The 25,439-nt window shown below is 39.8% G+C and overlaps 1 protein-coding gene across 4 annotated transcripts in view; it reads right to left on the minus strand.

The window, feature by feature from the left end:
• Positions 1-4,869: 4,869 nt before the first annotated feature.
• trak1a (trafficking protein, kinesin binding 1a) overlaps positions 4,870-25,439 on the minus strand; it is a 46,827-nt gene continuing 26,257 nt past the window's right edge. For all 4 annotated transcript variants that reach the window (XM_042489926.2, XM_042489924.2, XM_042489925.2 and 1 more), the window contains 14 exons: positions 23,245-23,321; positions 21,709-21,825; positions 21,474-21,574; positions 20,999-21,107; positions 20,540-20,618; positions 20,290-20,420; positions 18,628-18,702; positions 17,918-18,055; positions 17,736-17,812; positions 17,372-17,611; positions 16,660-16,988; positions 13,791-14,273; positions 11,563-11,665; positions 4,870-8,640 (listed from right to left, as the gene is read on the minus strand). In XM_042489926.2, the coding sequence (XP_042345860.2) occupies positions 7,596-8,640; positions 11,563-11,665; positions 13,791-14,273; positions 16,660-16,988; positions 17,372-17,611; positions 17,736-17,812; positions 17,918-18,055; positions 18,628-18,702; positions 20,290-20,420; positions 20,540-20,618; positions 20,999-21,107; positions 21,474-21,574; positions 21,709-21,825; positions 23,245-23,295 (3,078 nt within the window). In that variant the 5' untranslated portion in view covers positions 23,296-23,321 and the 3' untranslated portion in view covers positions 4,870-7,595. The remainder of the gene's footprint in view (positions 8,641-11,562; positions 11,666-13,790; positions 14,274-16,659; positions 16,989-17,371; positions 17,612-17,735; positions 17,813-17,917; positions 18,056-18,627; positions 18,703-20,289; positions 20,421-20,539; positions 20,619-20,998; positions 21,108-21,473; positions 21,575-21,708; positions 21,826-23,244; positions 23,322-25,439) is intronic.

Consider the following 25,439-nt stretch of genomic DNA (forward strand, 5'->3'; position numbering starts at 1 on the left):
AACAGTTTGTAATGAATTCTCTATAAATGTGTGATCCAGGCACATCGAAAGTTTGCTCATCGACTGCAGAGGCTGTGAGTTCGAGAATAAGATGAACTTAGTGCACACAGTATCCTCACAGCTTTATTAACACGTCACACTGTACGAGAACAGAATAAAGCAGCAGCCATATGAACTTGTGTCTTGGGTGATTTGAGCACAACTAGAGAGCGCTAAATACAAGTGTGCAAACCAAGATGCACTCTGATGCATGGCGTGACAGGCGTGACATTCACGACTACACTGTTATATTCGTTTCTACTGTGGCATATAACATGAAGTCGTCAGCGCTTTATACAATAACAAAGGCCATCTGATCCTCTGCTCGGAGGGTAAGGAGCTCCCAATTTTGATTGTTTTCCCAATTAACCGACATTTACTGCCGCTGTTCATCATCTGAGTTGACCTCTGAATGCTGTTAGCTGCTTTTTAAATCATATGTTGTGAAAACTTCACCCATTCTGCCTCCTGTCGAGTTTATGCGGACACCTTTTTAGCGCTGTTGCTACCTTCCATGGGAGCGAGACGACTCTGTCTCCGCATTCTGCGTTCGTACGTTATATACAAAACAGCAAGGCGGCATAACAGCGTGATACAGGCTGTGTAAAAGCAGCTAGAGATGTCTGGAACAATTTTCTCCTGATTTGTGTTTCTGAAAAACAGTATTTTAGTGTCAGAATGTTAAGAAGATTTGTGGCTTGTGAGAAATGGGTCCCGTGTTTGCAGAAATGACAATGGGACAAAAGAATTTGTGAGAATCATTGTTCATGTTAACTTCCTCTCTCTCTCGCTTTCTTTTTTGTAATTATTGTAATTTGGCTGTTATTAATGACATATATTACATATATTGCACATCTATCCATCCTGGAAGAGGGATCCCTCCTCTGCCGCTCTTCCTTGAGGTTTCTTCCATTTTTTTTTTCCATAGTTACAGGGTTTTTTGGGGTTTTCCTTAGGCGATGTGAGGGTCTAAGGACAGAGGGATGACATATGCTATAAAGCCCTTTGAGGCAAACTGTGTTTTGTGCTAATGGGCTTCATAAATAAAATTGGAAATTGAGTTGACGTGAATTCTATTGGATTGAATAAAAGCAGGACCTACACAGTCCTATAAAGGTGCGTTGCAGTGGCGAACTCCACATGACCCACATGAAGCTAAATGACCAGTGTCGTTCTCATAGAAATAACAAGTAAGCGTTTCACCCTTTAACTCAACAATTTGACATAAAAAACAGATAGGCATGGCCAAACAGAGCCGTGTGTGGATACCAAACACTGGGAGTATGTGTGTTTCTTTTGGTTACCGTGTGAAGGATGTCACTGAAGGACGGTGGCTCTGCAGCTCATTATTTGTCACCTCTCGAGGATGTGATCACACATCCTGTCACTGAAGTGGGCCTTCTTTCTGAGCTGCTGTTAATTACTCCGTGCCTAAGAGTCTCTCGAGTAATCTCGGCTCTGAAGCGTTCACAGCGGCTGAAGCAGAAGAGCCCAGTGGAGATCCAGGCTTACTTTGATTCATAGAAACTGTCTGTTTGCTTCTCACGGACGTTTCCTGAGGTAGTTTTAGGGTAGTTCATGGACAACATGATCGTTAAGGTTCACAGTTCTTGAAGGGGACAATCAGCCTCGTTTTTCTGTTAATCTTTGACAATTTGCAGTAACTAGGCGGGTTTAACCCTCAAATTGCGCAAATAGAAATTGCGAGTATAAAATGTGCCTAATGGAAACACATACATTTCGAAAAAACATCCATTTATCTCAAAAAAGTTTTTACCCTTGCATGAGGTTGTATGTTATTGCATTGCAGATTTCTTTAAAAGTTGAGCCGATCATCTGGAAGTTTTGAAACCACAATTCCTCTGTGAAATTGTGGACTATCACCTCCCAGAAATCCCTCATACGTGGCTGCTCCCTCGTATACTGGGCCTGCCTTTCCATTATCGCATTAACACGCCTACGTCGCCTTCCTTTGGAAATAATGACAGCTAGTGCAGTGGCTGCAATAGAAATAAACCTGCTAATGTTTTGAACATCCATCGCCACACTTCTTGTAATGTTATCACCACACATAACATCACTCAGTCATCTTGCAATTATGTTTTATCATCACTTCGATAATGTTGCTTAAGTTTTGCACAAATCTTTAATGGAAACCCGCCTACTGTGATCTGAAGACTGCATGAAACGAGCGCAGCTTTAATCTTAAAGTCTGCTGCGTTCTTGTTTCTCCATCTGATCACCTTCCTCCACAGATGCCAAAATATAACAAGCCGCCCAAATATTAATCTGTGCAGACAAACTACTTTACTAGACAAGCTGACCATTACATGCCAGGGTAAACAAGTTTCCTCTCGTCCATCATCTCATTCTTCCTGCTCGTCTTTACTTCTCTGGCCTGACTGACTCAACTCTGCAGAATGTTTTCATTTCCCCTGTGGGACCACACACACCTGCTAGTCCTCCTCTAAGCATCAAAAACCATTTCATAACCATCTAGTGCTGCCTGTATCCATCTGTCTCCTCGCTTCGTTTTCATCTCATTTTAGATAGAGTGGTCGTTTCCCCTCTTTGATCCCTCACTGTCTCTCTGCTTTTACAACTTCTGGTTTGGTAATCAGTTAATTAAGAAAGACAACACAGTTTTTTGATACATGATTAAAATGTAGAGTCAGTTTTTCTGTCTCCATCCGGTTTGCTGAAACAACTAATTAGAGGCATGTTTCCAATATCTGCCTGCAAAAATAAAATAAAAATAAAATGAATTTGTATCATTATTAGAAGTTAACTGAAGAGAAAGAGAGTGGTGGTGCTGTCTGCCTGACTGTCTTTGCTGAGACACTGTAGGAGAGACAGGTTGGAGACGAAGTCTGAGAGAAAGATCTGCTGAGCTTCGTTCTGAGGCCAGGGGGAGCACATATGGGTTTGCTAAACCAACATTGGGTGAATTTCCTAATCTTTCAGTGCTGGTTTGCTTTCTTCTCCAGGCTTAGATAGAGTTGGCCACAGTTGTGTTTACACCAGCTGTCAGTCCTGTCCTATAAGACACACTGCCACCCTGTGGAATAAGGCTGTAACTGCAACGGCACTGCAAAGCGAATGCACTGAAGTCTTCTGTGATAATCACAGAAACAACATCAGTATATGGTATTGTGTTTCAGAATTGGGGCATTTCACCGTATAGGTGAGGGCATTCATATTTGAGATTGACACTGAAAGGGCTCCTTGGTGTGATGCACATTTATTTTAATGTTACTAGTTTTGCCACCTGAGACCAGGCCACTAACTCCACTGACCCACGTAGGCTGTTGTGATGGATTCTGTTGTAAATGTTGGTCCTCAACCCAACTTTAAACACACACAGGAATGATATACCACCTTGTTCTTAAGGCTCAAATTACCAGCCGTATGTATTGCTATACACGTTTTTATCAGCTGTCCATTATTGTTAAAGGGACAGTTCACCACAAAATCAAAAATACATATTTTCCTCTTACCTGTAGTGCTATTTATCAATCTAGATTATTTTGCTGTTAGTTGAGATATCGGCTGCAGAGATTATTTTGGAGATAAACTGTCCCTTTAATGTGATTATAGGATATTGGTGTTATTTGCTGATGAGTCTCCAAAGCTTTGAGCGTCACTGTCTGTGCCATGAAAGTGCAGCAGTGTAGCACTGAGCTTGTTCACGCATTGATAGATGTTCCTGTTTATAGTATTTGTCCTCAAAGAGACGAGGTATGGGAGGAAAATGAGTGTTGGGGGTGTTGGTTTTGGCTTTGAGGAGGAGCTGTTTGCTTTCGTGCACTGCATACTTGAGCGCCGGCTTTAATAAGGAGCCAGAGCTGCGAATGCAGAAGAAGAGTGGTGAGGGAAAACTGGTGAGGTTGAACATGCGAGAGGCCTGGACTGTCCACAGAGATGTGGTGCAGACACGGGGAGCTGTGGTAGTCCAGTTACTAATTCAGCATTATTTATCAACATGTAATGGGATTGTATTGTGAGTTTGTCATATTTTTGCATGTATCATAAAACGGTCCTTATTAAACTGATGCTGATTTCCACCATATTATTCAGTCATATATTATAAGATATTAGACATATTGGTGCATTATGGCCCATCAGGATTGATCATTTGTTCTCAGGCCTCTACAGCAAATGATATGTGATTATGAACCAGCAGTATAAAATAAGCAAAACTTTCACATGCTGTCAAAATTGGGTTGCAGTAAACTAGCCCGCATCTATCCTGGCATCAATTCAAACTGTGATAAATATCATCTGGGCATGTTTTGGACATGTCCCGCCCTGTCTTCATTTTGGAAATCTGTTTTTTTCAACTCTCTTTCATCCATTATATCTGCCAACATTCACCCCTCACCCTTAGTTGGCCTTTTTGGTGTTTTACCCATTGACCTTTCTTTGCCATCCTATTTTGTTGAACTTGTAGCATCCCATTTTTCTTTTCCCTTTGTTTTTGTTGCTGATTTATTTTTCTCTTGTCTTTGTATATCAAGACACCTTCTCTTAGTTCTCTTAGTTAATTGTACATATTCATACGAAGGTTTTTGTATTGTATGTATGCTTCTTGTGTCGAAAACTTCCTAAATAAATCATACATAAAAAAAAATTGGGTTGCAGTCAGTAAATCACGTCATTATTCTACGCTAAATGAGGAAAATGAGCCAGTCTTTTTTTTCTTTTTCTTTTATTGACGGTACGGTCTGTTCTGTAGAATAGAACACTTCAGTCCCTGAACAGAAAAGTTTCTTTCCCTCTTAAGTGAAAATAAACAACTCAATTCCCTGTATTTTTGTTCTACTGTTACAGTTTATCTTTAAAAAAAAAAAAAGAAAAAGTTAACATGACTATATGTGTTGCATACATTTACAATGTAATAATACTTCCCAACACAAACTGAAGATAAATCAACATACTGTACAAATATATGGCCCTACAGCAGGATTACTTTTTGTAATAACTTACATTCAGATGATTCAGTGGACACACAGAAAAGCAAGCACACACGCAAACACACACCAGCTCCATGTCGCTTGGTATCATTCTCAAATACTGTAAATTGTTAACTTTTTTTGTTTTTGTTGTGTTGTTGTGGCGTAATGGGCAGCATCGACGCACTATAAGCTTGTAGACAGCTTACTGTACCCATTGTTTGAATGGAAATGTTTCCATGAAGCTGTTTCAAAAGCCCCGGAGAAATGTTTTTTAAAATGAACAATCCAATGAAAAATGATTCAAAATGCTGTTAGAATATAAAAACAATCTGCAAAAGTCCTTCACTTACACATGTACAATGGACATTCAGTTCTATGCGTGCTTCTAATAATCCAAGTATTTAATAAATATATTTAATGATTATTAATCTCTCACTTGATAACAATAACCCCTTAATCATTAAGGATTTCAACAGATCACTGCCAGCGTCAGAGCCAGCCATTCTGTCCATTTATTCACTTTCAGACAGTCAGTGGCCCAGTCCAAGTGCCCAACTTCAAATGCTGATCATTACCTAAATGATCAGCGTGACGGGGCCAGAGATCTATCTTAACGTGGCCAGTAGAGTGTTTGTGTGAGGGTCATATCTCTAACATGGGCTGATAAATCTAAGTGTTTCTCTCTTTTTTAAATATAGCTTAGTATGATTTATGGAACAACTGTCTGGGCCTTTACAAGGATGGACACTTGAACTGGGTCAGTAACCCCAAAATTCCCTTCAGCAACAAACTGTAATAAAGCTCAGTCTCTTGCTCTTTAAAACCAACATTTGGATATTTCAAGTCACTCCATTTACAGTTACATTCAGAAACATATACATTTTATAATGCTTAATATTGCTGTTTTTTTCACCCACACGCTTGTTTGATTTGAACAAATAAATTATATTTTTTTATTCATGTGACAGGCAATATGGGAAAAAAAGTGAGCCTGACAAACAGAGTTTTGTGTTTTCTGCCAGTGTGCCTCTTGTTGTCTGGAGTCACAGTGTTTGAACAGGTGTCTGTTACAGCTGGACCTGCTCTGTTTTACCGTGTATGTGCTACATGTCCGTTCTGTGGATTATAAACCAACAGGATGCTTCACCCAAACTCATTAGGAGACAAAAACAAAGAGACACAAATGTGTGGGGACCCTTAGCAGGTTCAGATGCAAATACATTAATCTTTTACTCACTCTGCTGCATTAAAATGACTATCACATTAATCCAAACAAATGCAAACCCAACGAGATACAGTTTGTCAGCTGTTTTTAGGCACATAAGAACAGTAAGTCACAGCGAGATCACACATTAAAGTCCCAATCTGGATTAATTTTTAAAATAAGGATTATAGAAAATAATCTCTAGTGCCACTGTATGTGACAATATAACCTCCATTTAACTCCAGTGCAATAAAATATGGCCGGAATATAAAATGACAATGTTTTGCACTTTGAATGAAACAAGGCAGCAAAATTAACCATATTTGAATATGTTGCCACACTTAAATAAAAATACAGTACAGTTGAAAAAAAAAAAATCTAATATAATCCTATCCCTGAATAAAGGCTCTGGTAATAGGCTGACCCCATCCAGGACTAGCAGACAGCTTTATCATGGCGTTTTCTTGTCTTAATGGGAGAGAGACTTTTTGTTCACTTCATGGTTGGCTTTAACATGAGCTGGTTTGTTATTACCATAGACTGAACGCTGGGATGACATGAACCAGTCACACCAGTGCACAATGACAACGTTTTTACAAATATCAGGTATTTCATTTAAAAGCCAAAGACTACAGATGTGTGTCGTTTTTGACGGTCGATCGTACTTTGTGGAGATTTTTGTGTTGCAGTAACACACGGGAAACCTGTTCAAGTAGCGACATTAAGGCTACAGTTGATCCATGACACAGCATTATCTGGAAGTGCAGCAACATCTGTTGAGTGAATGCATAACTGTGTAGTCCTGGAACAGACAGCCCCTCATTCCTGCACACAAACCCATTCTGAATAAATAAATTCTGTAATCTGAATAAAAAAAACAATGTTATATTCAGGCCAGTGCATTACAATTAATGTGTTGCCTTTTTTTTTTTTTTCCAAAAGTGCACTCATTCAGACTAAAAAGTGGTAGTGGAAAAGCTCTGCAGTACATCCACCAGATTGGGCCTTTAATATTGTACTATATATGACACAGTATATTGCATAAACAATATACAGTTACCATGGACACAGAGGAAGGCAACATACTCCATCATTAGTCTGGTCTGACAGTATATGAGTATAACACAGTGTAACAGTGTCAGCCACTACTGGTTCATTTACCACCATTTCATTAACTGGTGACTGTTTAACCAGTTAGAGTCTGGACTGGTTAGAAGAGATGACTTATTTGAGCTTGTACTGTTCATCAGTGTGGCTGTTTGGTCTGGGGACACTCTACAGTCGTGTAGGATATTTGGTTTTGTAAATAAATGTGTATGTGTGCACGTTTAACATCGTATGGTACTGTGAAAGGTTAGTGTTTTGGAATATGAGCTACTACACTGACTATCCTCCCATTATGTCCCGGTTTCATCGTCACTGTGTTGCTCGCTGCTTGTGGAGTGCCACAGTCTGAAGTTCGGCCTGGTGTGTGTCTGTTTCACTGTCTGTGGTGCTGCTGTGTCCAGTTCATGTAGTGTCTGTGGTATGTGTGCGGCCTTTGTGTGATTTGTTTGCATTTTGTCCATTTCCTGTTGTGGGGTTTGCATCGTATGTGGTATGACCATCTCTGCGTTAGGGGGTCCTCCCGGGTCTTTCATAGCCATACTGGCCCCTACCATAGCGGGATAGCTCCGATTCCTCCTCAGCCCTGCATTCAAACCTGGAAGCCCCCCGCCCAGTGCACTGTTCCCCAGTCCGGTAGAGCCAAAGGAGGCTAATAGAGAACCCCCAGATGAAGCAGGACCGGCATGAGGGGAGAGGGTGCGGAAACGTTTCAGTTTGTCCACAAGTCGCAGGTTTAGCTTCTCTGTATGGCTGTCATCATCCAGTCGTCCCTCTCGTTCCCTCTCCGCCTCCCCCAGAATCTCCCTCAGAATGGTACGAGCTGGCTTAGAGGCGAGGAAGGTGTCATAAAATGGCGGGTCTTCAGCGGAAGGGCTGAACTGAAAGACTGGGCGGTTGGTGGTGGAAGAGGCAGATTTGGATCGAGGGGAGTTGGGCGGAGTGGAGGGCTGGAGGAGGAGGGTGTCCGGGCGTTTTGCCAGTTTTCTTTTTTCAGTCTCCCCTAGTGCGTTGGTGCTCCTCTGCGCTTGCGCTTCTCCCACGGGTGTTGAAGCTCTGCTCGCATCCAACCCTCGGTCCCAGCTGCGGGGGTCGTACACCGAGGCAGAAATCCCATGCTCCAGCAGGAGGCGCACCAGGCCTAAAGAGGTGCTGGTGGTCTTGGTGGAGTCCCGAAGGTTGGTGGAGGACTCTGCTAGTGAGAGGGAGAGAGAGAGGCGGCGTGGGGTGCAGCAGGGGGTGTAAGAAGGTGTCTGTGGGGCAGAGAAGGGTATGGGAGACGAGGCGGGGGTAGGGGTGCCGATGCAAGCACTGCTCTGACAGGAGGCCATAGCCGAGCTGCAGATGGAGGAGTGTGTTAAGACGAAGGGAGGAGAAAAGAGAGGAGGAACAGGGAGCAGTGGGTGAGCATGGAGAGGAACAGAATGGGGAGTTGGAAAGAAATTAGTGGACATTAGTTATCCAGTCTGTACACTTTGCTTTTAGTGACAATTAGGACTCATTAGAAATTCTGTGTACAAGACCTAAAACAAAAGCATGCAGGAAGTCAACCTTTGTCTTTCTGGGGCAACTGAGACGTGTAGACCAGTTTAAGTCTGCATAAAATCATTACAATTCACAGACAGTCCCATCGTCAGTGACAAATAACATATTTGAAATGACAACCAGGATCATCACCACTTACATACATTAGACTATTTACCACACAGTAAGTCCAATAAAGAAACTAAACACAAAAATCCACTTCATCCAGAAAAAGGAGCTGACTCCTGTGGTCACAAGACCTTTTTCTAGTCCTTGGGTCATGTGGGCAAAGCTGTCATATATAAGGAGGATATCATTATCCCTCTCTTGATTCGGAGCAAAACTTTGGCATCAGATAAAAAAAAAAACGTTTGGATTTGGTATTCAGACTGTCTGCTGTTAGCGGTTAGTAAAGGGTTACTTTGGTGCTTTTCAGTCTGGATCTTACTCCCATGAATCACTGTGACATAAAAACATGGGAATAACAATTTTTGAAATGGGTCCAGTATTGAGTGAGACAACTGCAGCCACAAAACAAGCTGTAATGTAACCACTCCGGGCATATGAGCTTCGTAAATGTATGTTAGCTAAAAGTCTCAGATTATTATTTTATGTGTCTGACATCGTATGGAAAGGATCCATACAGATTTCGACATATTTGTTAATAAGTAAGACCATCTAAAAAAAAAAAAAAATCAGAAACAGCCCTGGAATTGTCTGCACCTAACTCAAAAGACTCCATTAAAAAAAACTGTAATTTTAGGGTGTATAAAGCCAGCATATTTTCACATCTAACTGGGTGAATTAAGGGTATGTTTAAACCAAAACAGAGTTGGTAATTGTTGGAACATTGAAAATACATTTTTTAATATTGTTTTGTTACTGTCAATTTTCAATCAAGTATGTTTTACTATGAGAAAATGATTTCTATGATTGGCTTCAGTGAAGATGATTTCTGGGGATTTTTCTGGATGAACAAAAAGTATCTCACTTTGTAGCAAAAAGGTTGACCTGTAGGTTCCTCTCCATAGGTTGTCAGATTCTAAGGAAATAATCTCCTGTCAGCGGCAAAAACAAGCACTCTTAGTGGACGTAAATTGACGGTGCAAACATGCCCTGAATGGTTCCTTTGCAGCTGCAGCACCATTTGCTTAACAGTGGAACAATTACAAAAACTGTTGTTTCCACGTTTTACTTTGACACAAAAACAGGGGAAAACAACGTCCAGGTAGCAAAATACCAAAGCAGAGGTCTCAAAGTGTTGAATGGCTTGTTGTAGACGCTAACATATGATTTCAGAGACTGGCTTTGAATTCAGACAGGGGGTTACAATCAAAACTATTTGTTATGAGCTGCCCAATGGAGCAGATCAAAGTCAAGTGTGGACACCACAGCCGGTTCCTTTTAATGAATGATAATGTTTGATTTATGAATTGTAGAAAGTGGACCTTTGATTAGATCAGATTCGATTATTCCCATCATATACTTTTCTCAAATTCTGAAAAATGTTAGATTTGATCAGTGATTGGAGTCATGAATTGAAATCAGAAGCTGGATTGTTAGTAACATGTTGACAGGGAACATTAGAGGCAAACTACATGTAGGCCCACAATGCTTTGACTATGTGTAGCGTTAGGGCAAAATGCTGATGTTATTCTGTTTACACACACCCACAGTGTTTAGGGATGCACTCCCATGCATTGCCTCACCCATGTGCACCCAGTGGGTGCACTCAATGGGTCTGCTCTACTCCGGCCATGACAACCATATGATACAACTCCACTTCATCTTCCTCATCACATGACCTGCCAAGGCCAATCAGACAGCAGGGACAGAGAGAATGAAGTCAGCCAGGTGCTGTGGCATTAACCCTTTGAAACCTGGATCGACAGAAGTTTTCTTATGTCGTGTTCAGATGCCTTTTAAGCATTTAAACCTTTTAAACCCCGAGCTAATCGCTTTGAGTTCTTTCAAAAACAGGGAACAAAGGCAATGAGCAACTTGGCAAGAAATGTCTCGCAAACTGCAAGAAATTAATAAAAGAAAAATGACTTGATAAAGAAGACAGAAAGAAAGAAAGAAAAGTAAACTATGAAAAGGAAAAAGAGAAAGATAACTACATATATTTATTTTTACAGTTATATTACATAATTTTTTAAAATATATTATTTTAGCGCTTATTTTCCATTTTTATTTTGTAACTTTTCTTTAATGCATTTTTTGAGTTGGGTATTTTTGTAACTTTTTTTGCTGATTTTGGGGTGGGATTTGGTTTGAATTTCTTCTTCTTCTTACGGTTTTGAAAGAAATAAGGCCAATGTGCTCAGGCTTTAAAGGGTTAAAGTAGCTCTGCCTCAATATCTATTGGAGGGGAACAAGAGGCAAATTTCATCCTTGGCTGAGAAGCAGCTATTTGATTTCCAGTGTACATTTAAGATAATGTTCGAGTCATGACCTGGTAACACTATCGGACATTAACTGTTACTACAGTAGGTCGTCTTTAATTTCCTACAGTGTTTACAGTAGAATTAGCAGCAGCTTGCTCTCTCCTTAATGTGCCAGTTAGTAAAACTTAGAAGTAGAAATTGAATTCAGTGACAAAAAATGACTGTCTGCCATCGTGTGTTCATAATGGTACACTACACTCAGTTCAAAACAGACTAAACATAGCAGATATTTTCAAACTGAATACAGTGTGACTGCACTTATAAGCAGTCGGGAATTTAATTTGCTCACCTTGAGGATACAGAGGTCAGCTGATCAGAAGGGTGGAGAATCCTGCAGGTGGTGAAGGTGTATGTAGAGCTGGTATGGGACATACACTTCCCCGGGAAATTAACTGAAGGAGAGGAGAATAAAACAGGAGAGAGGCATTAGTCCTGAGACAAACGGCACCAAGCAACACTGTAAACAAAAAAAAAAATGCTCGACACAAAGTGGAGGAAGGTAGACCATGATTATAGAATGAGCCCCAAGCAAAAGCACCCACACACATTAGCTTCCATAATTTCAAAGACATTGAGGTGATGAGGTGACGCGCACTGTGGACACCCAACGTTAGGCAAGTTTGCCAACAGCTTTTTGTTATATGTATATATATATATATATATATATATATATATATATGACTGCTGTAATCATTTGTCCTGCTCACACTGGCGATCACAAGCACACCACTGAAGATTTCTAGTAATATAAACTTTAGAATGTTTTTTTTTTTTTTTTAACAAAACAAGGAAATCACTCACATTAAAAGCACACGAGCAAGAGATCTTATAATGGCATGTTTGAACAGGAGGAATGATTAGAGAAAGCAAAAGTGTATATATGGACATCTGACTAAAAAAAAAATAAGCTTTTAGTTAACTAAACATGTAGCCTTATTGTTTGTTTTAAATTTTATATGACAGTGACTTTTTTTTATTTTTATTTTTTTATCCTTAGTCATGCTAAAGTCTTGCTCATTGTTTAGAATGTAGCCAAAAAACAGGTTCATGTATGTAATCAACTATTCACTGGAGGAGAAAGCGAGCTGTTATACACACTGTATGGGCTATTACACCCACATGCATCTGACATGATGTCTTATATAATGTGTATTGTCCTGACTGAATAGACTGGATGATGATTCATGTGCAGGAAAATACTGAAAAAATGCAGATGCACGAACCTCAAAAGCCCACCACAGTGAGATAGAACAGCAAAGCTGGGAAATGACGGAAATGAAGGGTAGTGCTTTTTTTGACAGACACATTTAACTATTGGCTTTTTTTTTTTTTTTTTTTTTTACTAAATATTGAAGAAAAGATGAGGAGCAATAAACAACCCATTTCGGGGCTGACTGTTGTACTGTATGTACAGGTAGAATGCAGCTAAATATGAAGCGTTCTGAAAAGAATATGTGCTCTGGTCATAAAATCAGGATTAAATTGTTTTTTTTTGTCTGTTTTTTATACATTTTTTATGGAATATGGTCACAGATTTTATTGATGACATTTGCAGTGAAAAATTTATTTCAAATTTGCCTCAAAGTAGATATCCTTTTGTAAGTATTTTCATGTGTTTCATGTGTTCATGTATTTTTTTAATTTGTGGTTTTGGATTTCAGGATTTTCAAGTTTAACTTTACGCTGCGGGTCTTATTTTGTCTTAACCAAACATCTTGGTAACATGGCTTCTTAATTGTTTCATCTTGGGATTTTTTTTAATATATTCAGTCTGTAAATAAATCATATAGTTCCATTTGAGTATAAAGGTGACCATATAGCAGAGCTACAAGTCAGCTCCTGCGTAACCCAGCCTGGATGTCATGTGTTCATGTGACTTAGACAGCTGCACTAATAACACCTGATATACCCGTATGTGCCTACATACTGGACTCAAGCCATGTTATTTCTGCATGCATGGTAGTGCATGTGCTCCGGTATTGACCGCTAAAAGGAAGTTTATCAAATACTATCAGTGCCAAAATATTTTCGTAATTACATTTCTATGAATTACACCAAAACATGAGAAAGTTTCGTTTGGTGCTGCAGCTCACCGCTGAGGGACTCTGAGATTGTAAGAGTAATTAAAGACACCCTAAAGTCAAAGCCCTGTTGAAGAGGATATGATGGTGTGACTGTTTGAAATAAAGCGAAATGTGGCCATGAAAAAAGGAGTGAGCTGAGAAGGAAGACTTGAAAGATGTAAACTGAAGTAGATTAATGAACAAAAACATGTACTTGATGGGGTTCGATGGCTGCACACACAGGACTGCCGGTGGGATGGGTGGGTGTGCAGGTGTGACATCAGGTGCAGGTGTGTGCGTCACATTGGGGTTGTGAGATGTCCATTAAATACCTTCCCCAGTAACCTCACCCTCCCACCCTTCCTCTTCACCCCCCTCCCCTTTACTCCCCATGCTCCAGGGTTACAAGGGTGGGTGGATGCAGTGCAGTGGGCTCAGCTGAGCGCTCCCTCACCAGGCATACGGTCCACTGTGGCGGCCTGTAAGGCCTGGAGCTCCTTGAGGTCCACGTGTCCATTCATCATCTCAGAAGAAGTGGGGAGAGGAGAAGAAGAAGGGGACGAGCCGGAGAAAGAAAGGGGCATGCTTCCGACATGTCCATCTTTTCCATGAATGGCTTCTCTAGCCCTGCACATGTCTCCTTGCAATGTTTCCGATTGGCTATTGTCATCCGTGTCTCCATTTTTGTTGCAGCAGATGGAGGGAGAAGAGGTAGAGTGAGGCACATCCAAGGGAGCAGAGCTCTCTCCTGGCATGCCGGTGAATGAGTCGCATGAAACTTCGTCCTCCTCTGGTTGGTCCAGGTGCCAGCCGTCTTCCTGTTCCTGCTCGTGTGCTAAAGTGCGGAAGCCCTTCGTCACCACACCGGGCCGATGATCCAGCAGAGCGCCCATGTGAGGTTGAGCCAACTGCTGCCATGCGTGGAGAGTAGCAGAGCCTGGAAGAAAAGTAAAAAAAAAAAAAAAAACTCCTTGGTGATAATCAGGGAAGCTGTTCAGAACCTGCTTCAAACGTGTAACCAAAAGATGTTTTTAATGTTTGACACTAGTCCCTCCACCAATTACAATTATTACTGTAGATCACATTAACACCACAGGATGATGTCCAACGGCTGTAAGCTTTACATTTTATTATAGAATCATACGCTGTCTGTCCAGAGTGTACCTTGCCTCTCACCCAATAGCTGAAATAGGCTCCAGCCCCCCTGCAACCCTGAACCCGGATAAGCAGTTATGTAAAATAAATGAAGCTTGTATCCAGCACTATACTGTATGTAGACAAACTGACATTCTATCTGTTCAGTAAATGTCACTTCTATGTTTAAATGTGTAAAAATAGATCAACTCCAGCTGTTTACTGGCAGACATCAGACTGTATATAAACACATACACAGGCGAGCAGACATCAGTGACACACACAGACACACACCCATGCACACACACACCAGAGGGAACAAAGTCATGCATATAAACAGTCACACAATCCATGTCACACATGCATGTATGTACCCATGCATGTGTGACATGGATTGTTACAGTGTTTCTTCATGTAGTCCACACAGACTGTCACACATATTGCAGTGACAGTGAATGCCACAGTAGGTGATGTCTGTGTATTTGTCTTTATATTTATCAAGCGTCCTGCAGCTGGTAAAAATTTCAAGTCCAATGAATGGTTGTTTTCTCTAATGACACAGGTCCTTTAAAAGATGTCAATACACACACTAATAAGATCAATACAGAAGAATGAAGGAAAAGGGAAAGTGAGGAAATTAGTAAAATTTTATTTAAGGAATTATCAACAAAGAAAACAGACAGGTTGAACAGAAAAAGAAGTAAAGTGTAAAGACAAGACAAAACTATAATGAAAAAGAAAAAGGCAAAGAAAAGGGGTGTGAGAGGGATGGACGTACAAATACATATAATTTATATATTTTATAAAACATCTCTACATTAAAGGCTCACAGTAATAATACTGTTTAAAAAACAACTAATGGTAGTTAATTTCTGGACTGTTGCTCTTTAGGTGGTACATCAGCCAGAATTATTTTGTATGAGAAATAAAAACTAAAATCTGAGGAAAATTCTAGATAATTTTTCAAATTTCAACCAACCATCATTAGACTTGGAATTTAAAACTACCACCTGTTTTGTCTTTCACTCCTGCCATGCACCAAGTTGCGTAACTGGCTTTGAACAGTAGGTGGTGCCACAAAACAGTAAATACCTCTGTAACAGCATTTTTTTTCTCAACTTTTGTCCAACATAATTTTTAAAGACTTGAAAGCTTTAAAGACAACATATCGCACATATACAATTTTTAAAAAATGTATCCTCAGGTTTAATGCTGCCGTTGCTTTTTTGGCCAAAACACCAATGTTAGAATAGGGGGAGAAAAAAAAAATATTATAGCTGCTGTCAGTTACTATGTATTGTATCTTTAATGACATTATTGTGTAGATAAATATCTGTCTGCAAGTATTTCAACAATAAAGCTCTAAACTCAACAACCAAGTACAGTACAGAAATAAATACTCAGCATAATAAAACTCCTCTATTAAAAAACAAGGCATAAAAAACTTTTTGTGTTGCTGTACCATTTAAACTTCCAAATACTGACAGAAAACAGTGTAAAGTGCTCACCTTTTGGGGTGTGTTTCGGATAAATGTAACACTGCAATGCTCTCATATAAAATGTGCTGACGCGTTGCATTTCTATATATCCCTTTATGGTATGGTATACATTGTCATACCATTTCAATTTTTAATATTGTAAGAAAAACAAACTGCTTTGACAAAAATAGACAGCACAATTCTAAATAGAATATTATGCAGTGTTAATGGCTTTCTTGACAAGCGGTGTGCTTCACACCAGCAGCTGGCAGCAGGCCTTGTTCTATATTTCAAACCAGCAGCGTGGCTGTGTGTGTCTGAAGTAAAATGAGTGCTGGAGATTTAAACTGCCTTCCTGTTGCTCCACCACCTCCAGCAGGCCTGTGACTAAAGCCAGCGGAGCTCTGAGGTGAGGCTGCGAGCTCGGCAGCTTGCTCAGCTCCGACAAACTGAAGCTCCTCTGCAGGATCTTAGGATCCTGTGAGGCACTCACAAAGATTTTGGACTGATTGCGGTGATGAAAAATCAGATATTGATTCTGCTGCTGGGTCTGTGATTGGGTCTGACTCGTATGAGTGTCAATTTGGGGAGTTTGTAGGAATCTACTATTTAAATTCTGATAATATTCATTTTCATTGTGCACAGGATTCTGGTTTGGACTCTTTTTGTCATTGTGTGGAGGATTAGAGGACTTGTGAGAGGAATAATCACCTTCTAGCGGCTTTACAATTTGTAGCTTCTCCGGCAGGTAGGACCTCGCTGTGAATGAGTACCCCGACCAGACGCTTCCTAAGGAGGGATGAGAGCACAGCGACAACAGGCTCTCTGTCGGTGTCCCTGGGCCTCCGCTACTCCCCTCACCTCCCTTTTCTTCTGCTTTGGCCAGGTAAGCCAGCTTCCTCTCCCTCTCATCTTCAAAGAAGCGTTTTTCTGAGAGGTAGTTGTCACGGCGGAGGGACAAACGTCGCAGGGCCGCCTCCAGGTCCCTGCTGCCTGGGGTCCCTGGAGTTCCAGGGGGACGCTTGTTAGAGTCCTCTGACCTGGGGATGGGGAAATAGTTGACATTTGGGTTTAAGCAAAGATTATGAGCAGGTTGGCTCTCTCTCTGTACTGTTATTTTGTAAAGCTCAGTTAGTTCCTGTTGTGATAGTTAATAAAAAGGCAGGACCTAATGACTGAAAACTTACGTTGAACTAAAACCATTGAAACACTAAGGTTACTGATGAACCCAGAAAAAAATTTCATGCACACACACACACACACACACACACACACACAAACACAAATACAAATACAAAAAAACAAACTAAGCTAACTACATAATGTTACTGAATGTTTCCATGTTATTCACAAAAAAAAAAAAAAAAAGAACTGACCGGCATTATCAAAATCTAAAACGTGCTGCAGAGTCCATCTGTCTTACCCATCATCCGGACCCTCCAGGATACTGCTCGTCCTGTTGTCTAGGATGATCCCACTTCCTGTGTCGCTTCCATATATGGAGTTGGAGCGTGGCGTGCCCACCCTGCTGGAGAGCCCTGAGGTGAGGCATGATGTCTGGTTGGAGCCTGGGATGTTGAGGGGGGAGGGGGCCAGCGATGAACGCTGCTGACGCATCAAGTTCAGGTTTTTCACCGTCTGGAACACTCGCTTCGGGTGCAGTCTGGAGAAATACGATCACATATGTACTGAATTGTAAGGTTCTTTTTCCCATTTCACTCTGACGGTAACGACCCTTTTGTCTATGTTTTTGTTTTAGGTTGAGCCTGGTTCTTAACTGGACATACCTCTGCTCCTCTACATCTGGATCATCCATCTGAAGTTCCTTTCTCATGGTGCCCTCGATTTCTGCTGCCAGAGAGTCCTGGAGAAGAATGCATGGGGCAAAAAAAGGTAAAATGACTTTGTATCAACTAAAACCACAGAGATGCAGCAACAGTGACAAACATGTTGGTAAATATGAGCTCACCATTGGGAACAGACCCAGAGAATGGAAACGCCTTGGTGTGCTGAGTGGTAGAGTTTTATTTCTCAGGTTCTTCAGCTCCTCCTGAGCCTCATGAAGCATCTCCATGCACTCTGCATACTTGTCTTGTAGCTCTCGCAGCTGGTGGTAGGGAAAAGAAAGATTGAAAGAGATGAGAAGAAATTTAGGTAAATGTTCTGCAAAATGTTCATTTTGGGGGTTTTTGTGCTACATGTGAGCATATAGAGTGCTATTTTTATTGGGTATTTCATTAAAAGCACTTTGTAATATAGTTTTTATACTTGGTGTGAAGGGTATTTTTGGCCAAAAATAACAAATTAGTTGATTTTTGTTATGTGGGGTTCTCAGGTAGGCTTTAACTTTGGGAACATCTAATTAGGCACTGGTCGTGATTCAAATGTGGGATGTCTGGTATTGAACCATTATTAATGTTTATCCATAACTATGTATATGTAACTAACGATCCAAATCCAGACGTTTTCAGGTTGAAGAAATGAATTGGAACTGACATTCAGGTGATAAAAATGATGTCTTGCTAACGTTTCAGTTTACACATTGGACCAGGCAACAGTGCTGCAAATTTTACATCAATAACATAATATCACAAGAATCACATTTACTGCTATAATAGTACCAAGATGATCGGGTTATATCGATAGTGTGGGTAGTCAGCGTGTTGTGGATTGTCTTACTTCAGCAGTGAGTTGTCTCTGGGCATCTTTGGCTGCACCTAAGTGCTGAGTCAGCTCCTCGTTCTCCACGGCATACTACAAACACCCCAGATGAAATAGGATATAAAAACACAGAATCCAATGTATCAAGGCTCATTGCACACAGGCATTAAAGGGGAACAAAGGCAATTTAAAAAAAAGAAACAAAAACCTATTATTCTAGAGGCTATATAAACATGATGGAAAAAATAATGCAACCTCATCTGTGTGCATATTGTGCGGGCACACTGACAAACCACCAGGTGGCAGCGTCATCACAGTAAAGTCACTGCCTGCCTGGCTGTATGAATGGAGTATAGAATTTGTAATATAAATAACCATGTTGTCACTTTAATGGTAACACTTTTAAGACAGGGAAACTGCGTCAGACCTTTCGGACTTTCTTTGTCTTCCAGTAGATAACCTTAGCGTTTATTCGGGCCGTGACTGGATTTCAGCACACGTTGTGATGATCATACTGCTCATAAGTTGTTAGGTAGTTACACAGTAGGGGTGGGGACAAATTGATACAGCAATGTATTGCAATGTGTTGTGTGGCAATATTGTATCAATTTTTTAAAATTATAGTATTCATATAGCAAATACATATTAAACTTTTGCTAGCCCACTAGAATTATAAGAAATAATTCCTTTAAAAGTAATATTATGTTAGATATACAGTAGCTAATCCCATAAATACATTACTATGGGTTGACAGATTATTGGCCTGACTGATTATTGGGGCCAATATCTGGCATTTTGCCAATTATCTGTATCAGTGTTTCATTTTAATGATCACTGATAAAATTTATCTATTAAAAGGTGCAAAGAAAGTGTCAGCATGGGAAGAACTTTTATTTTGTAAAATCTCAGGGAGCTACTTTTATCTGTTCATTTTTATTTTAATTTTTACTTAACTATATACAAAAACGTTGCTGGGAACTTTCTGTATATGATGTTGAAAGTTTTAATTAAACATTTGCTAAAGGCATTTAAACAAAGACTTGTGTTGGAGTTTGTTGTATTACAAATTCTAAATATTGACAGAAAGATTTTCATTTTCATTGTTAATGCATATTGGTTCCAAATATCAGTTATTGGTCTCTTTATCTACTAAAAATTGGTATCGGTATCAGCCCTGAAAAAACAATATCGGTCGACCCATAAACAGTACTAGACTTCTAATGACCAAGTAGTACTGGTGTGCTGTTCCTGACTTTGGAAACTACAATCTAGTCGCTCCGTTCCAGAGAGCAGCACTTGCTTAAACTGTAACTACTTGAAGATGAAAGAAGTCAGAAAGGTGTGTCACAGTTTCCTTGTCTTATAAGTGTTTATAGTTAACATTAAATAAATCCAGAAAATGACAGCATGTTTTTTACATCACAAGTGCTGAAATTCTACACTCCATTCATATCGCCATAGGCAGAGGGTTACAGTTTACTGTGATGACGCTGTTAGCTGGTAGTTTCCAGGCGCACCTATCATGTCATACAGCCAGTATAATATGATTAATATGATTTTTTTAAGTGGCTGTTTTTCTCCTCTAGTAAAATAAACTTAATTATCCATGAACCATATTCTTAAAATACTAACGTCTGCTGTCTAACATTATCAGTGTAAGAGATTGTCGGGGGTTTATACCATCTTGGCCTTCTTCTGGAGGTCTACTATCTGGGAGAGGAGGTGTGTGATCTCCTCCTGCTGTCTGGAGGCGTCTTCAGTCTTCCTGGCCAGCTCCTCAGCCAGAGAGGAAATCTGCACATTGGCATCACCTGGCAACATCATCAGGGGCTCATTTAGAATAAGAATCTGCCACAAAAAATGCCTCTGTGTGCCTCACTGCACTTAGAGATATATGATATAATGTGACTCCAGACAATCTAATACTCACGTAGTTCTTTGACACAGTCATTGACAAGTTGCAGCTCTTTCTCCTCGTACGAAATGGTTTCCGTCTCCAAATGACTAGCCTGAAAAATCCCAAAAAAAGTCATCACTAATGAGTATAAAAAACACACTGTAGACATCATTAATCATCCCAATAAATCACTTCTCATTAAAGCTATGTAGAAGGTCACACTTAGACCACAGTGCTGCCAACAGACTAAATCAAACAAATTAAATTTTGATCATTATTCATGTCTTGAATATTGACATATGATACTTGGGGTTTTATTAATTTTTGAAAACGATTTTTACATGCACTTGTGCTTTGATAAGTAATGCATGCAATAATGTAGATTTATTTAAAAAGCAAAGCAGAAAACGTATGATGAAACGTATCAATCAGTTATTAAAAAAAAACTGTGTGCATTTGCAGAAGCTTATATGTAAGTGTGTGTTTGTGTACCTCAGATCGCAATGATTTGTTTTCTTCCTCCAGATCTTTGAGTTTCTTCTGCAAGGAGTCAAGGGGGAAACTAATTGGAGTTGACACACTGGTTTCACTGGGACGCACACTGTAAACACACACGAGAGAGAAACATGTGAATATGCATGTCAATCAATCATCCATTACTCTGCCATAAAACAGCGTGAAATCCCATTATATTTAGTAGTGGTAACAGCCCCTGTCTCATTTTACACATTATCTTTTTACATTAACAAACAATCTGCAGAGATTCATTAGAGAGGAAATACAATTTTTTTTTTTTTTTGCTGTCTCAAATAACTGATACATGCTCTCATGCCTCAGTTAATGACAGCATGCGTTTGCTTGCATTCAACTTGAATTACATTACATAACTGCACTGCATACTCTTTTAGCAAGAAGAATGAGAGGGTAATGAAAGGTGAGGAGAGCAGGTGAATGAAAGGAGACTTACGGTGTGGAGGTGGTGGACTCCCCCTCACTCTCCTCGGCAGCGCTGGTATAGAACTGTAACAGCTCATCTTTCATGGACAAGTCGTGCCGCAGCTGAGACACCTATGTGTGGAAATTGAAGGATAGATGAGGATAGGACAGGAAAGGATTGTACGTAAAACATAGAGATTCTACAAGCACAGGAGTCACATTTGATCATTAACACATACAGAAGCACACACACGCTTGCTCTGTACCTCCTCTCGGATGTGCTCCACTTGCTCCTCTAGCACTTCATTCCTCTCACTGAGGGCTTTGTTTTTCTTCAGCAGTGACTGTCCGATGCGAGCTGCTAACTCCAAGTCACGCTCTTTCTGCACAGAGATAAAGTTTTTTGTGTAGTGTTTGAACAGTTAATAGTTAAAAACATTACAGACAGGGCGCCTGGTGGCTCAGTGGATAGAGCGGGCGCCCCATGTATAGAGGCTGCGTCCTCGTTGCAGCGGCTGCAGGTTCGATTCCAGCCCCGGCCCTTTGCTGCATCTCACCCCCCCTCTCTCTTTTGCTGTTCTATCAATTAAAGGCAAAAACGCCCAAAAATATCTTAAACCACCTCTCCCCCCAAAAAACAACAACATTACAAACAATAAAGTAATAATTTGACATTCTGGTAAAATAGATGTGATTAGTTCTTCCCATGAGTTAGATGACAAGACTGATACCACTCTTACCTTTGGAGCCAGGCTAGCTGTTCCCCTCATTTTTCCAGTCTGTATGCTAAGCTAACAGGCTGCTAGATCCTGGTTCATATTTAACAGACAGATTTGAGAGCGGTATTGATCTTTTCATATAATTCTACAAGAGAGTGAATAACAAAGTTCCCCAAATGTCAAACTATTCATTTGAAAGGACAGCAGTGTAAATTTGCATGCAGCTTAAGCAAGTTTAACACCAGGGTTGAGTCAAGTATCACAACAAGAAGAAATGAAGAAATAAACAACAGCTGGTGACAGAAACACAATCCAATGTTCGCACATAATTCAACAAGGACCATAACGGATATTTAACTTACAGTATTACCTCAACCTCTAATTGCCCACAACGGCACAGATCTAATGTAAGTGTAAACCCACTGGAGCAGCAGAACACTCTCACCACCCAACACTGAACTATGATTAATTAAAAGCTTATTATTAAAAGTGTACAAAAGACCGGCAGGCAGGCACTCCTGTTTTTCAGCATGTCTGGGTGCATCAGTAACAATAAAACTAAATAATAAAATTAAAGTGTTATTTGCTACTGAGCAACACAAACGTCTGCCCTAACTTAAATCAGGAGGTTCAGCTTAGTGTTACAAAACTCTGAATATTAATGCATTATCAAGGTAACTTAAGAACAATGATCTCTCATCTCTCAAAGTTTTCCAGTCTGTTGATGCTTTGGTGTCGTTGAATACCATCTTTAGTCAATAGTTGGATGTCTGGCTGGCTGTCGAATTTCATGGTTCATTTAACAATGACACCTTTCTTTTCTCCGCATTTTTTATTCATGCATTAAAAGCTGACTGAGCTCCTCACCAGCAGCTGATGTGGATCACTTAAATTTGAATATCAGCTGCCAGCAGCTACTTTTATGATGTGGTTTCATCAAACCTCCGCTGCCAAGAGCCTCATGAAGCAAACTGTTTAGACTCTCAAAACCACATAATAACATTTAACCAAAGTACTCCTCAGTCTGCATATACTTTGTGTTTTTTCAGCTGAACGAACTGATCTCACATGACATGATCTTACCTCTTCCAGCAGTCGAGTGACAGCATCAATGTCACTGTAGGTCTTCGTCATCTGTCCCACTCTGTCAGCACACAGCACTGCACAGACACATGTAGAAAAAAAAGGTCTCAATCCAAAATTCCTAAAAGAAAATTACTGTACAGCAGATGCACTCACTGATAAATCAGAATAGTAAACCATGCATTGAATTTCTGACCATTTAACATTTATCCCAAATACGATGGCTGCATCACAGTTCTTCTGTACATTATGATTGAACATTTGACTTTCTGCACTCCAAAATTTGGTGAGTTTAGCTGACTGAGAATGAGCTCACAATATACTTTTGAATAAATTGTGCACAATTTGCAATGTTTATGGGTGACAGAATTCAGGAAAGTCAGCTCAGTTGTAGTATTGGCATGATACCTAGAAAAATATCAATATTAAATACCATTTTCAAGACCACAAGGAAAATTGACATTGAGGCCATAACATTGGAAATCTTTATTAAAAGGCATAAATAACAAGACAAAGAAAACTTTATAAAAACAGCAGTATGACTGTGGTAACTATTTAGAGTAAGAGCTCGTAACAGTGTATAAATAGTGTGTAAAATCAGTATTGAAACCGTTTCAAATATTCAGTATTGATATGTATCCATATATTGTTATTTTGAGCAAATTGTACTAGGTTGTAAAAGGCATAAATAATAGGTTAAAATCTACTTTCTATCCACATCAATAGTGCATTTACCAACACAGTAGCATATAATATAGGATACACAATAACTGATGTTTAGCTCTTTGAATATTAACCTGCCTAAAAAACAGATGTCAGGTATTACCACCTAAAATGTATGCAGCCTAAAACAGCAACCCTACAATGAAATCTATCTTTATTTAGGTCAAGGTGTTTCCAATATTTACTCTTCCCTCATTGATATAAAATGGGAGGAACCCATCAGTTTTAGTCAACTAAGGTTATTAATTCCAGATAACCTAACTCAAGATTATATAATATTCTTAGTGTTTCTAAAAAGCTGCTACGTGTCGGATTTAATACAGAGATAGATAATAGATAATAAACAGGGCAGCATATTTCTAAGAAACACACACCCACATACAACACTCATATGCACCTCACAGCCCACTATTTATCAACTTTCTTAAATAGTGATTCAGAAAAGATAAGTTAATGAGTGCAGAGATATGAGGAGCCACATCCCAGCGCTGCTATTTCAGCTATGAGCACATGTTCATTATCAACTCCTTCCTTTCTCATACAGAGCTATCACTTTAAATGCATTCATTTCAGACTGGAAATTACAAAAGGGTGTCTTGACAGAATACATAATAATAATGAGCATTCTGACACAAACAATCAAAACTATTTTCTCTTTGAGAGTGACTGGTGTTATTGCTTCATTAGAAAATGTTGCTCAATTTGTTTGAGTTGTTTTAAGGTAACATTCCTACATAAATGTGGATAAAATGACTGGGTGCGGATACATCAGAGTATGAGGATGTTTATTTTTGTCTGGTCTTGTTAGTCACTTTTAACACTGTCAGTTGGAGCGAGGAGGTGTGTGATGCCACACTGTCTGGAGGTGTAATGTCCAACATGGCCTGATGTGTCATACAAGAGCATGAGGCACAGTGAGATGATATCATGCATACTATTACAACAAAGAGCCATTATATTAGTTTCCACAGAAATAATATTTAACTCTAGTTTAGAAAGAAAAATGTCACATCAGACTCAAACACAATGGAGCTGACTCACAGGCTTCCCAGAATGCAAAACAGAGCTGGCCAATGCAAACAACATATTTTCATATCCTCATACCTCACAGAGAGTGCACTGTACCGCTGTTGGACACAAGGCCTCAGTTGGATAAGCTTTAGTTAAAGATGTTTCCCATCATCATCATCACCATCATCATCATCATCATCCATTATTGAATAAGTTGCTCTTTTCCACCCAAACAGTGTTGAATCAGCATGCATGACACCGCAGAGTCACTGAGGCATTTTGTTTGATTTAATAAGGCTCACCTCAACTTGTAATTTAATTCAACAGTTTCCCCCCATAAACCCATCATACGTCAGTCAACTCAGGACTGTAAATATTTATGAGGTGAAAGAGAGAACTAGAAGAGTCCACAACAAATCATCTGCATCCATGCTAGCAGGTGTGTGAGGCTGTAATTAGGC

This window comes from Plectropomus leopardus, chromosome 11, assembly GCF_026936395.1.
Source record: "Plectropomus leopardus strain MGB_pleo_1.0 chromosome 11, ASM2693639v1, whole genome shotgun sequence".
Taxonomy (NCBI): domain Eukaryota; kingdom Metazoa; phylum Chordata; class Actinopteri; order Perciformes; family Serranidae; genus Plectropomus; species Plectropomus leopardus.